The sequence below is a fragment of the Penicillium cinerascens genome (assembly GCF_028974065.1).
Source record: "Penicillium cinerascens strain IBT 15544 chromosome Unknown contig_24_segment0_segment0, whole genome shotgun sequence".
Classification (NCBI taxonomy): Eukaryota; Fungi; Ascomycota; class Eurotiomycetes; order Eurotiales; family Aspergillaceae; genus Penicillium; species Penicillium cinerascens.
Window position 1 is genome coordinate 3,388,902 of NW_026695290.1, and position 13,362 is coordinate 3,402,263.

Below are 13,362 nucleotides of genomic sequence, written 5' to 3' on the forward strand. Positions count from 1 at the left end.
TTTGCGCTTTGCGTGATCTGCTTCTTGGGCAGAATACCGTTTTTATTGACAATCAATCGCTTTTTCTCTCCCTATCATCCCATTCCCCGTCCATCGTTCCGGCTCGGCCCGCTGCATTCGGCGGCTGCTCAAACCCACGTCACTACCCATTCAGATGCCTAAGGATCAGCGGTCATGATCCCTCGGTGGTTGTTGCTCGTGGTCGGGCTCCTGCTAGCATTCGCTGCAGACCCGGTCGCGGCAAAGGGGGACAAACCCAAGGTGTCCTCTACGGAATTCGATAGCCCGCCCTCCGACCTGTTCTACTTCGATAGCAGCAATACGATCGTCTGGCGAGACCCCCTCAAGCAAAATGCGCTTATCTCATTTGATGGAGGCAAAGAGTGGGAGGTTATCAAGGGTGCCGATGGAGACATGGAAGGTCAGGTCGCCGTGATCTGGAGACACCCGCACGACAAGGAGCATCGCGCGTATGCTCTCAGCGAAGGTACCACCCACTGGGTTACCACTGACCAGGGCAAGACCTGGGAACCATTCAAGACGGGCATCCAGCCGATCTTGAAGCTCGGACGGACTGCTCCGTTGACTTTCAGTGGTTGGGACCAAGGCAAGGTGATATTCCATGGCAAAGATTGCTCATCATTCCCGTGCTTGAGGGTCACTATCTATACGACGGACGATTTCAAGACTCATAACAGGCTAGAGGGCGCGTTCTTGCAATGTTTGTGGGCTGCGGGTACCCCGGAGTTCGCGCAGGATATCAACGTGCGGGAGACAATTGGAGATCGGGTTATCTGTGTGGCCCCCGGGATGCGAAGCCCCTTTGATATGACGGAACGCTTGGTTTATTCGGATGACTACTTCCGCGATGACGCGCACGGCACGGAGATCAATCTGGATCGGGGTCGGCCTGTCAGTGGCAGACAAATCTTGATTCGTTCTGTCAAGAAGTATTTGGTTGTTGGTCTCCAGTCGGCAAGTACCATCGAACAGGCTCTTTACGTGAGCGACGACTCTCAAGAGTGGCATCGCGTGGAATTTGGTGGCCACCGGATCGAGGAGGACGCGTACACACTGCTGGAAAGTACCAACTACAGTCTCCAGGTGGACGTGCAGACGACATGGGACTCCAATCGCATGGGTGTACTCTTTACATCCAACTCAAACGGAACCTACTTCACACCTAATATCGAACATACCAACCGGGACAAGCAAGGATTTGTGGACTTTGAGAAGGTCACCGATATTCAGGGCATTGTCATTGTCAACACCGTCGACAACTGGGAAAAGGCTCTGGAGTCCGATGGGACAGAAAAGGAGGTTGTTACCAGCATCAGTTTCGATGACGGCAGAACTTTCCAGAATCTCAAGGTTGGCGACGACAGACTACATCTCCATTCAATGACCACTTACGATGCACTGCATGAGTTGCCTACTTTGCGTCGCATGTTCTCCAGCCCAGCACCAGGTCTGGTCATGGGCGTGGGCAATACAGGCGATTATCTCAAGGATTATAAAGATGGCGATCTTTACGTTTCGGACGACGCCGGTCTCACTTGGCGCCATGCGCGGAAGGGCCCCCATCATTTCGAATTCGGCGATCAGGGCGGCGTGATTGTGGCTGTCAGCGACGATGGGAAGACCAAAGAGGTTCAATATTCTCTCAATCACGGCAAGGAGTGGGAGAAGCCTATTGAGCTGAAGGAGGCGATCAAGCCGATATATCTCACGACTACTCCGGATGCGACGAGTCTGAAATTCATGTTAGTCGGCCTCACCGGCAAGGGCGTTGTCGTGTACTCGATTGATTTCGATGGTCTTCACGAACGCAAATGTACCGACGACGATATCAAACCCTGGATCGCTCGCAAGAACGAGAAGGGAGAAGCGGATTGTCTCATGGGACATAAGCAGATCTACCAGCGACGTGATCCGGATGCGGACTGCTTCATGAAGAAAGAATTCAAGATGAAGCTGCCTACCTTTGAGCGGTGCAAGTGCTCCGCTGAAGACTTTGAATGTGACTACAACTTCAAGCTCAGTGAAGATGGCAAGGAGTGTGTCCCAGCCGTTCCCTTGACGCCTCCGTCGGGCGAATGCAAGGACCCTAGCGACACTTACACGGGCCCGTCGGGCTGGCGACTCATCCCCGGAAATGTGTGTATCCGTGACGGTGGAGAAAACCTCGACAAGGATATTGAACGATCATGTGAAAACTCCACTGGCTCTCCTCCTCCCATCGCCGATGGTAAAGTCCGCGCGGGCGAGCCACAGTATTTCTCCGTCACGGGTGCGAACACCAACAACTACAAAGAGTATTTTTATCTCGAGCGGCAGACGAGTAACCAAGGAGATGACGAGACCATCTTCATGCTTACGAACAAGAAGGAGCTGTATGTGACTCAAGACCACGGCAAGACCTGGGAACAGCCCAAGGCGCTCAAAGACGAGGATATTGTAGCGATCGCTCCTCATCCTTACTACGTTGATGGTGCCTACTTCCTGACGAGCGGCTATGATGGCTGGTCAACGGTTAACCGCGGAGCCAAGTTTGACAAGTTCAAGAAGCCCACCAAGTCGATGTCGATGCGCACTTCCCCTTTGTCCTTCCACGAGAAACACATCGACTGGATGATCTGGGTCGGAAACGATGATTGTGAGGGCAGCACCTGCACCTATACTGCTTGGTACACCAAGAACCGTGGTGATGAGTGGCACAAGATGCTTCGTGGTGTCGACCAGTGCCAATTCGGATATCATGATGGCCGAGAGAACAGTGAATCCCTCATTCTTTGCGAGCAGTACTACGAGGAAGATCAGAAGAAAGACCGCCAGCTGGTTTCTAGCAACACCGAGAACGACTGGTTTGCAAGCCCCGAGGTCATCAATGACAACATCGCTCACTTCGTGACGATGAACGAGTTCTTCGTTGTGGCTACCTTCCCGACTGAGAAGCACAAGTTCTTGAACGTCAGCACCAGCATGGACGGCCAGACCTTTGCCACGGCCCACTTCCCCATCAATGTCGATGTCAATCAGTATACCGCATTGCCGGGCTCCAATTATGCTCTGTTCTTGCAGGTCGTGATCAACACGGAGAAGGGTCGCAGCTACGGTTCCTTGGTCAAGAGCAACAGCAATGGTACCTACTTTACCCTCAGTCTTCAGGGGCTGAATGTCAACGATGGCGGCTATGTGGATTTCGAGAAGATGGCCGGCCTCGAGGGCGTCGCTCTCGCCAATGTGGTCGGAAATCTTGAGGAGGTGCAGAACAAGGGCGCAGGCAAGAAGCTGCGTTCTATGATCACTCACAACGACGGTGGTCAATGGGCCCTGCTGCCACCGCCTGTGGAGGACGCCGAGGGCAAGAAGTTTGGTTGCTCCGTCACCAAGGGCCAGGGCACCGAGAAGTGCGCACTCCACCTCCACGGATATACAGAACGTCGTGATCCCCGCGATACATTCTACTCCGGATCTGCCATCGGCATGATGATCGGCGTGGGTAATGTGGGTGAATATCTGTCTAGTGCCGACGACGCCGATACCTTCTTGAGCCGAGACGGTGGTATCACCTGGAAGAACGTCAAGAAGGGACGGTACATGTTTGAGTATGGCGACTCCGGATCTCTGGTCGTGCTCGTTCGCGAGCTGCAGCCGACCAAGGTCATCCACTACAGTCTGGACGAGGGCGCCACGTGGATCGAATTCCAGTTCTCGGAGAAGGACATGATCATTGATGACATTTCGACTGTGCCCTCCGATACATCTAAACGCTTCTTGTTGTGGGGTAGAGACGCCAAGTCCTCCGATAACAAGTTCGCCACGATCAGCCTTGACTTTAGCGGCATCTGGGATCGTGAATGCGTCCTGGACGAAGATGCGGATGAAAGCAAGGACTACTATCTGTGGGCCCCAAAGCATCCTGCGCTGGAGGCACACGGAGACGACGTCTGCTTGTTCGGACATGTCGAGCAGTACCACCGCAAGAAGCCCGAAGCTCAGTGCTGGGTGAACTGGAGAGAGCCACACATGCACCGAGTCGGCGCGAATTGCGAGTGCACCCGAGCAGACTTTGAATGGTAAGTCCCCGGCAGCATCCATGACGAGTTCTTGACTGACCAAAAAAACTAGTGATTTCAACTATGAGATGCAGAGCGACGGCAGCTGTGGTCTTGTGGCAGGACTTCCCAAGCCTGACCATAGCGAGCAATGCAAGAACGATCCCGAAATGGTCCAATACTGGGAACCTACTGGCTACCGCAAAATTCCTCAGTCAACCTGTGACGGTGGCCGCCGATATGACCATGGTGACCCGCGGCCATGCCCTAACAAGGAACAGGAGTTCGAGAAGAAGCACGGCATCAGCGCAGTGGGTCTATTCTTCGCTATCGTGACACCCATCGTTGCGGCTGCCGGAATCGGCTACTACGTCTACAACAAGTGGGACGGCAAGTTCGGACAGATCCGTCTGGGCGAGGGAGGCTCCGTCACCACCGAAGGCTTGTTTGCCCGCAGCTCGGCGCTGGTTGCTGTGCCGGTGGCTATCATCGCGGGTGTTGTGGCAGTGGCTCAGGCGCTGCCACTGCTAGCTACCAGCTTGTGGCGCAGTGTCAGCGGCTTCATCCGCCCTCGCAGCCGGGGCTACCAACGACCGTATGCCACACGGGGCTCCTTTGCTGCGCGTCGGGGCGACTATACTCATGTGGTGGATGACGAAGATGAGTTGCTGGGCGCGGATGAATTCGAAGAGGACGATGAGGCGTAGATGCCCCCCCCCCCCCCCCCCAATGGACTTGGGAAGTTGGAATGTGATTGGAATATTGATGTGACATTACGAGCGCGCGAGACTTTGGGTTCTCTATTTTATGTATTGCATATGTCGCTGGAGGCCCTTGCCTCCTAGCTTGCCTCCGTATATTCAATGCGGATGGAGATATAGAGACTTTGTTTTGATTGTTTGCTTGGACTACGCTCAACTGGGCGGATCTTTTGTTTCAATTCTTCTCCTCACTAGGTCCTACCTCGTTCTAAGATCGTTCTTCGTTTATTTGGGCAGGTGGTCCGGGCCGAATGAGTCCGGCAACAGCTGGGAGACGGTCAGTAGCTGCAATCAATAGAACAGGATATAATACGTACCTCGTCCATCGTCATGACCTTGTACCCACCCTCGCCGTCATACATGTAGACCGGGAATGAAGGGGAAGTGAACTCGCGAATGCTAATCCAAGTTAGTCCAAACCAGGTAAGTATTAAATGACCCAGAACATACAACTGCCGACACATTCCACAAGGTGACGCAGCAGGCTTGATATCAGTCGCGACAGCAAGTGCCTTGAACTTCTTGTGTCCCGCCACCTGGATTCATTAGTCAACGCCCAGATATACCATCAAGGCCAACATACAACAGCAGTACCGAACGCGACACGCTCCGCGCATGTTCCAACGGGGTACGCGGCATTTTCAACATTCGCACCGACTACGAACTCGCCAGATTCAGTGAGGATGCATGCGCCTACGCGGAACTTGGAGTACGGGCCTGCATCGCACGGGTCAGCGATGTACAAGAAGAAGGGCGCGGCACGTACAGTAAGCCTGACTCTTGGCCTCGATGGCCTTGACGGAGAGGATCTCCAGCTCTTGGGCTGTGACGGGGCTGGTAATTGGAGGCATTGTGCTACTCGAGAGAGAGAGGGAAGTGAAGTAGAAGTTTGCGGGGTGACGTTGGGCGGGGTGTGCTTATCGCGATATCTATCAGCTATCGGCATTGCACCCTGCAAATATGCCACTTTTAGATATAGCAAGTTGTGTCTTGATTTTATACGAAATCGAGTAAAGAGCCCTGGCCGGCGTGAGATCAGGCAATGGCTAGTTGAAATGGGTAGTATTCCACGCAGAGTCTCCAATGCGTGAACCCCCAAATCGATTCCTACAATATATAGTTGTCTATCGCCGCAAACATGAATCTTATGATCGAAGGTAAATATGGGAAGACACAACGTTTACCGTGAAAGTTGCACCAAAATCTAGCGGGCAGCGATAATCACTCCTATTGATATAGAGAACAGAGAACTAGAGAACTAGAGAACTAGAGAACTAGTACTATCGGCCACCGTTCAAGCCGTCTGCGTATCAGTATACAAGGTATTCATTGCATGACTTGCAACTCCCTCGGGCGTAAAGGTATTTACATTTTGAATTCTAAAAATGAGATTCCGTCCCGAAGCCGAACTGGGGTGCGAAGGGTTGTCGCTTTGGGTTGGGGCCTAACGTGTTGAACTGTCGCTTGGGATGGCCAAACCGGGGGTTTCGTTGAAGAAAAGGTGCTTTGGGTCGCATCCAGTGTGTCGCTTTGGGTCGTTCACGAACGTTGAATCTTTTCTAGGATGAGCAACACTGCCTTGTCGCCGTGTCCCTTTACATAATCTATAAGGTCCGCGGAGACCACGTTCACCAGTCCTTCCGCTTTCAACTTTTCGACTTCATCTCTGAACCCACCCGGTACCCAGATCTCTTCGAGGATCGTGGCCACCACGATGCCCTTTCTCTTGGTCACACGCACGAGTTCTCTCAGGGCAGGATCCGGACCAACGTGGCCAAGAGTGAAAGTGCCGACGCATACCACCGTGTCGTAGGTAGCGGCTGCCTGGTTGATGGGACGGTTCATATCTGCTTGATCAAGGTTTCGATAGACACCGGTCTGCCGGGCTACTTCGAGCATTGGGGCCGACAGGTCAATACCGTCAATTGCCTTTGCACTGGCAATTGAGAGAGCCTGTCCCACCAGCCCGGTTCCACAACCGGCGTCTAGGATGACGCTGTTGGCGGGACTGGTGGATGAATTGTATTTAATCGCGGCCTGGGCAACCAGTACAGGAGCGACGTAGCTTTGAGCTGCGTCACCGACCTCATCGTTATAAGTGGCGGCCCATTTGTCGTAGATGGACATGCAATCTTCGACCGATTTGGTGGCGCGGGCTTGGCCGAGATATAGGTTTTGAGCGGGAATTGGAGCCGACATGATGGGCAATGTGTATGTATGGGGAGGTTTCGGGGGCTGGGCGCGTTGGGGCGTGTACTATTCTGCACGTAAGTATGGTTGGATAATTCCGATCTCGTCCACGCGCGACCCCGTTCTTATAGAAGATCCCTGTATATGCCGGGGCCTTCCCACAAACGAATTGACCCGGACAATGGCGTGATGCGGGGTCGCTGGTGAATCTTTCCGCAAAAGACAGGGCATGGACGATCGATGATGTCGGTGGTGGATGATCCCGAAATAGGCCGCGACCCCGCGAGGTCAGATCCCAGATCCAGGAAAACTCCCGCTCGATGCTGCGTACAATGCATAACTCTGCAGGAGTAGCGTGCGTATTTCACTTTACGCCAATGGCAACGACGCTACCCCGCCCTGCCCAGCCCGGATATACTTTTGGCCCCAGCTGAATGCAACGAGATTTGACATGGGAATTGCTAATAACTAGCTATCTTCAACGTGAAGACACTCTGTCCACTGTGAGTGCATACCCCTCTCACGTGTGGAGAATTCGCGTTTCGAGTACGTCATCCAGTGGCCTGATTCCGACCATTCAGCCTTAGGATGGTGGCATACTTGGATTTGGGGACTGGACCGGCTCGACGTGCCTGAGTCCTAGCCCCGCAAGACGGTGTCCCGTGTGAAAATAGGGAGAAAATTTTGAAATCATTTCAATTGAAATAGAAACACGGGGAGAAGGTAAAGAGCGCCAGGAATAAAGAGTTGGTAAACTCGGCTTACCACTTTTCGTAAACTAGGGTTTCAATATAGGAGAGAACTCTGAGGGGAGCATCTCGATTAAAATGCCGAGTTTAACTTTTTTTTTTTCAACTCGACTCGGGATTTGATCTGCCTTGAATCTGCCTCTGCTTCAATTGTTAACCTCGAAAAATAGTATCCTTAATGTCATAGTATTAATATGTCCTAGTCTTTCACGCATGATCGATGTTCAGGCTGGCCTGACGGACTGCAGACATCGAGGAAAGGGTGATTCAACAATCGTCGTTCCACAATAGATACATTCCCACTATAGATTAGACGCCCAGTTAATACCCTCCGGCTTTCTCCTGCATGGGCTTAAAGGTCACCGTCACCGGCTCTTTGCCAATCCCCCGTTTCCTCGCCTCATCCAAGATGGCCACCGTCGCCGTGGCTCCAATCCGCGTTACTCCCAGACTCATGACGTGCAGCATATCGTCAAGTGTTCTAACACCACCCGCCGCTTTGATCTGAACCTTGGGCCCCGAGTGCTTCCGCATCAGCTTGAGATCCGACACCGTGGCCCCGAGATAGTTGTAGGACCCATCCGACTGCTTGACAAATCCGTAGCCGGTGGACGTCTTGACAAAAGCGACTTCAAGTTTCGTGCAGATCTCACAGAGTCGGACGATATGCTCGGGCTGCAGGTAGTCGTTCTCGAAGATCACCTTGAGAATGGCCCCGTGGCGCACAACGGCCCGGTTGATCTCGTCGATTTCCCGAGTGACGTATTCCCAGTCTCCGCCGAGGACTTTGCCGATGTTGACAACCATGTCGATCTCTTGACCACCGGCCTGAGCGGCAGCCGCAGCCTCCTGCACTTTGATCTCGGAGGTGCTGTTACCGTGCGGGAAGCCGATGACCGGGCACACCAGGACGTCGATGCCAGCCAGTTCCCGCTTGGCCAGTGGGATCAGATAGGGTTTTACGCAGGCCGTCGCGACATTCTGTTCCCTGGCGATCTTGAGGCCCGTCAGGATGTCGGAGTCGGTCATGGTCGGGTGCAGCAGTGAGTGGTCGATCATCTTGGCGAGCTGCGACAGCGTCACCGTGACGGTGTTGTCGGTGGACATGTTGTGTATTTTATTTCGGATTGTTATTCAATCTTTGTAGATTCATCCCGGTATGAGGGAGCGATGGAGTGTGCCTTTATACTTTGCTATACTCGTGTTTGACTCTTCCGGTGGAATGATTTCCTCTTTCGGACGCCATACTAAATTACTGACGCTCATTCAGGGCAGATTCGCAAGTCATTTTCTTCAGACAGAAAAAGTCTGCAAATACATGCAGGCTCCAGTGTCTCTACTATCTTCATGATTTTACCTCCCAATGATATACAGAGAAGACCGCCTGTTCACTGGCCTTGACTTCCAGGCTTCGGAGACAATTGCAAGCTTTGTCATCGGCTCCACCGGAATCGATTCCTTTTCGGGAACTCATTCCATGACCTTCAAACTACCGACCATCATACGATGGTGTCAGAAACCAGGCGCTCTAAAGTAGGCAGTGCATGCCAACGATGTCGCCGTCAGAAGCTCAAGGTATTCCAAGTCTCTTGTTCCAGATATTTGATCTTGCTGACCATCGGCGATAGTGCGATATTCAACGCCCATGCACGTTATGTGTCCGTGCCGGAGAGCCTTGCCAGATGGCAGATCAATGGCGTGTGGTTCGGACACCGCAGATTGAAAGGGCTAGCACCAAACGGAAACGAAACTCACGACCGGATGGTCACGAAATTACTGAGCAGCCGTGGTCGAGTTCGACCATGTCCTTGGTGGAAGGGGTAGGTATCGACAACGAATGGCTCGAACAGCTGCTGATTCAGATCAAGGCATTCCACTTTCACAATTCCACTACTCCAGACACATCAATGACCACGGCGTTGCCGGGTGGTCAAAGGCTGCATCCAGTTAACTCTGGAGCAAGTAATCCACGCCAAACTGGGCGTCCCTTGAGACCACATGCCCCAATACCTGCGCTACCAGGGCCACGGTCAGCAACGGCAGAGCTTATCTCGCTGTTCCCATCGCGCGAAGTGGCATCTTTGCTGGTGGACACCTACTTTGACCGGATACACTGGTTCATGCTTATTTTCCACCAAGATGATTTCCGGCAAACCTGGCAGCAAATGTACGACTCTCCCAGGGAGCAGCTGGCAGATACGTACCCGAATCCAGGGTTTATCAGCACTTTCCTAGTGGTCATCGCGATTGCATTACAATACGCGGGTAAACATCGACAGCAATTGCTCGAGGCCCATGGCATATCTCCAGTGGATCTAAAGGAAAAGATCTTTTCCACAATTCGAGCCAAAATGCTCGACATTGTCTCATTGGGATCATTAAATGCCGTTCAAACATGCGTCTTACTGGGTACTTATTACCTCTATCACGGCAATCCAGAGCTGGCATGGCCCGTATGCGGCTGTGGATTGCGAATTGCCCAGGCCTTAAATTTGCATCGGAAGCTTCCCCATGGATCAATGTCACCAGAAACGCAACGGCAGTACGAGACCCGAAAACGCTGCTGGTGGGCTATCTACGAGATCGAGACATTTTGCTCCATGTCCTATGGTTATCCGCATAGCATCAAGGATTCGGACTGCGATGTGGAGTTGTTGGACCCCCTGGCCAAATCTGTCCCTGAGCAGTCGCCTGCATCTTTTGATGCAACACATCAGTGTCCGGCAAGCCTCCTCTCTTACAAATATTTGATGTCAAAATTATCTGTTCTGATCAAGGACATTCTCACGGACCTATACGGACTCGGTGCCTTAAAAGGAAACACCCAGCAAGACAGGTCAGGCACCTCTTCTGGCCTTCAGAATCTTATTCGAAAAGTGTCTACTCTAGATGCCAGGCTGCAGAGATGGAATTCAGAGACACCTGATTTGCTACAGGTCAACTCCAGCATTGCCGGTATATCTTATACTTCTGTCGAGGAGATGGACAGCGATATTGGTGCTTCTGGCCCCAAGTTTGAAAACCACATCTATCAGTTTCAGGCACTCGCCCTCAAACTTGCCTATGAAAATGCGCGAATCCTTGTGCACCGACCCTTGCTCGCGTACAAGACTATTCCTCCCACCGGTCCCGAGCTTGAAGACACCCATTCGGGCCGAGATCCTCTCCATATGTCTTTACAGGCCTGTCGAGATGCAGCTCTGAGTACCGCTGAAATCGAAACGACTTCCGTATTCTCCCTCGCTGCCGATACCTACGCAGCAGCATTTATTGGCATCCATACCTTTACCGCAGGTGTCATGCTCTGCATTTTGACAAGCCTTGATCCCCTAGCTCCGCACTCTTATCAATCAAAGATGGGGTTACGTCGACTTCTCAGCATGCAGGCGCATTTGAAGTTGCGGTCTCATTCCACTCTCGCTGCACAAGGCCTGGAGATCTTGGAGAGATTGACCAGACTACTCATGGAGAAGGAATTAAGAGAGATGCTTACGTCCGGAAATGACGTGCGGACACTGTCGCAAGCTGGTACTCCTAGAGATGAGCAGGTGACACAAGATCTGGATGAAAGTGGCCAGGATCAGATACTCGCTTTGGCTGAAACCCTTGACGAGGGAACTATGTTCCACTACGTAGAAGATCCGGCCATGTCACAAGCCCTCTACGACTTTGATCAAGGTGTGTTGCACGGTTTCCATCCAGGTCACAATCTAACATGTTGTACGCAGTACTCTCGGGCCACGACATGAACGTCCCGCTTGAACCACTTTTCCCGGATCTACTCGGCTCCGGAAGTGGATTTGCGCCAGAACAGGCGTGGATTTGGGGAGTTGATAGCCTGGCACAGTTTCCAGGATAGGAATGAGCACTCATCGCAGAAGAAAGAGGTAGTCTCATGATGGATGAAAAGGAACCATGGAGCTATGCACTTCTGATCTATCAGTTTCCGGTGTCATCCACGTACGGTGTCACCCCGAGATACTTCCAGACGCGCGGGCTATCCAGTTCGACCTTCTGTCCCGACGAGATAACCCATTCGGCCCGTCCATCCGCGATGTAGACTACACTTTTTGCCTGTAGATATTTAGCACCTGCCAGAACCTTCTCCCTCGAAGGAGGGACTTACGAGACCTAGGGTCAACTTGGTCGTTCCCTCCCACCACTTTTGTCGATACTCGATCTGCTGCTGGCCTTTGATGGAACGAACGATATTCTGGGCCACCGTCTGACCCTGCTCGAATGATGAGCGGGCATTCTTGAAGGCACCACCATCAATGACATCACCTGCTGCGTAGATGCAATGGAATGCGTCGTCTGCAACCTGCAACGAGGGCTTGACTCGAATGTGACCCGATGCTGAAAACGCCGATGAATCCAGAAAATGCATCATGCTCGAGTTGGGCCTTTGTCCCGTGCATCTAATCTGTTGAAATCGTCAATTTCGTGAACCATATACATGTGTAGATGTAATCTAACCAGGCAATCAAAGTGCACCGAGCCTTCGTTGAGCGTGATGTCTCCCGTTTCACCGTCTGGAATCGCCGGTTTCTCTCCCGGCACCAATTTCACACCGAGATTCTCCATCTCCTTCAAGATAGCGCGATGCAACTTGACCCCGAACCCATCATTCAGCAATGTCTTGCGTGAATGAATCAACGTGACATTCTTCCGAGGGAACTGCGCCTTTGCATCTGCCGCCAACTCGATGCCGGCTGGCCCTCCACCCATGACAACGATGTCGTGAGCCGCTGCTAATTTCTGTCGCTGGTTATAAAGAGCCTTCATTCCATCCGATTTCGTCTCCGCGCACACTCGCGACGGGAGCCCAGCCGACGAGCCTGTTGCCAGTACTAGATACTCATAGTCGATCCACTCACCTGCAGCAGTCTGCACTCGTCCATGGCCATCTTTACCAGGCTCGATATTCCCCACCGTGTCAGTAACCCACAAGGAAGAACCCGGGGGACCTTTGAGATATGCACCGTAGGGAATGAAGGGCTTGTTGTCGTGGCCAGCAACAACACAAAAGCGCGGCAGGACCCATGTCAATTGGAAATGACTATTTTTCTCAATCACCACGACGCGATAGCCTGATGGAATCGAGTTCACCAGGCATCGCGCTGTATGGTACCCGGCAAAAGAAGCGCCCACCACGACGATATTCTTGGGCTGCGCGCCGGGCCGATATGTCAATCGGTGGACCATTGAAGCGATGCGCAGGCGAAATAGAACCCATGTCTGGCGGAAGACGACGGCGACGACTTTTCCGAATAGGAGCAGATGAGCTAACATGGCGTTGGTCTCACTAGGTAACTATACATGCTCGGCGCCGGGATCGGCGGTTTTATGTGCTTTGGGATCCGCGGAGTCTCCACGGATCAAAGGTGGGCTGACATTCCGACATTCTGTTCCAGTTGCGAAGATCGGTAGTTTCCTGCTTACGCTCGTATAAGTCCTCCAACGTGGATCCTGGAGATGTGGGCATTCGGAGGTATCAGTTTCGGATATAGGAATTTGCCGACTTGAATATTCGGAGGTATGGCATGAATATGCCGACATGCACAGGTGTCTAGTTGGTACCTATTCTTCCATCTGTACATCCCC

The 13,362-nt window shown here is 52.5% G+C and overlaps 6 protein-coding genes across 6 annotated transcripts; 2 read left to right on the forward strand and 4 right to left on the reverse strand.

The window, feature by feature from the left end:
- Positions 1-174: 174 nt before the first annotated feature.
- Positions 175-4,765, forward strand: N7498_004379 (vacuolar protein sorting/targeting protein 10; the record flags this gene model as incomplete). Its single annotated transcript, XM_058451441.1, has 2 exons — positions 175-4,079; positions 4,132-4,765. 2 exons carry the CDS (start codon positions 175-177, stop codon positions 4,763-4,765), a joined length of 4,539 nt encoding a protein of 1,512 aa, XP_058310903.1.
- A 268-nt stretch (positions 4,766-5,033) lies between these two features.
- On the reverse strand, positions 5,034-5,684 carry N7498_004380 (cytidine deaminase). The gene is made up of 5 exons (XM_058451442.1): positions 5,586-5,684; positions 5,403-5,536; positions 5,270-5,355; positions 5,137-5,218; positions 5,034-5,086 (listed from the first exon to the last, which is right to left on the reverse strand). Exons 1-5 carry the CDS (start codon positions 5,668-5,670, stop codon positions 5,045-5,047), a joined length of 429 nt encoding a protein of 142 aa, XP_058310904.1. The 5' UTR covers positions 5,671-5,684; the 3' UTR covers positions 5,034-5,044.
- Positions 5,685-6,358: 674 nt separating this feature from the next.
- N7498_004381 (class I SAM-dependent DNA methyltransferase) lies at positions 6,359-7,018 on the reverse strand (the record flags this gene model as incomplete). Its single annotated transcript, XM_058451443.1, has 1 exon — positions 6,359-7,018. The coding sequence occupies one exon, from the start codon at positions 7,016-7,018 to the stop codon at positions 6,359-6,361; it is 660 nt and encodes a 219-aa protein (XP_058310905.1).
- A 1,061-nt stretch (positions 7,019-8,079) lies between these two features.
- On the reverse strand, positions 8,080-8,865 carry N7498_004382 (2-deoxyribose-5-phosphate aldolase; the record flags this gene model as incomplete). The annotated part of the gene is made up of 1 exon (XM_058451444.1): positions 8,080-8,865. One exon carries the CDS (start codon positions 8,863-8,865, stop codon positions 8,080-8,082), a length of 786 nt encoding a protein of 261 aa, XP_058310906.1.
- A 575-nt stretch (positions 8,866-9,440) lies between these two features.
- On the forward strand, positions 9,441-11,617 carry N7498_004383 (transcription factor domain-containing protein; the record flags this gene model as incomplete). The annotated part of the gene is made up of 2 exons (XM_058451445.1): positions 9,441-11,436; positions 11,487-11,617. 2 exons carry the CDS (start codon positions 9,441-9,443, stop codon positions 11,615-11,617), a joined length of 2,127 nt encoding a protein of 708 aa, XP_058310907.1.
- An 80-nt stretch (positions 11,618-11,697) lies between these two features.
- Positions 11,698-13,050, reverse strand: N7498_004384 (NAD(P)/FAD-dependent oxidoreductase; the record flags this gene model as incomplete). The annotated part of the gene is made up of 3 exons (XM_058451446.1): positions 11,698-11,832; positions 11,885-12,181; positions 12,235-13,050. 3 exons carry the CDS (start codon positions 13,048-13,050, stop codon positions 11,698-11,700), a joined length of 1,248 nt encoding a protein of 415 aa, XP_058310908.1.
- Between the last annotated feature and the right edge of the window lie 312 nt (positions 13,051-13,362).

Bases quoted from the DNA above. Each gene is read 5' to 3' on its own strand.
- N7498_004380 (XM_058451442.1), bottom strand. From the start codon at position 5,670: ATGCCTCCAATTACCAGCCCCGTCACAGCCCAAGAGCTGGAGATCCTC. The intron at 5,537-5,585 runs GTACGTGCCGCG...CGTGCGATGCAG, and splicing joins GGCCAAGAGTCAGGCTTACT to GCCCGTACTCCAAGTTCCGC. The intron at 5,356-5,402 runs GTATGTTGGCCT...TAATGAATCCAG, and splicing joins TCGCGTTCGGTACTGCTGTT to GTGGCGGGACACAAGAAGTT.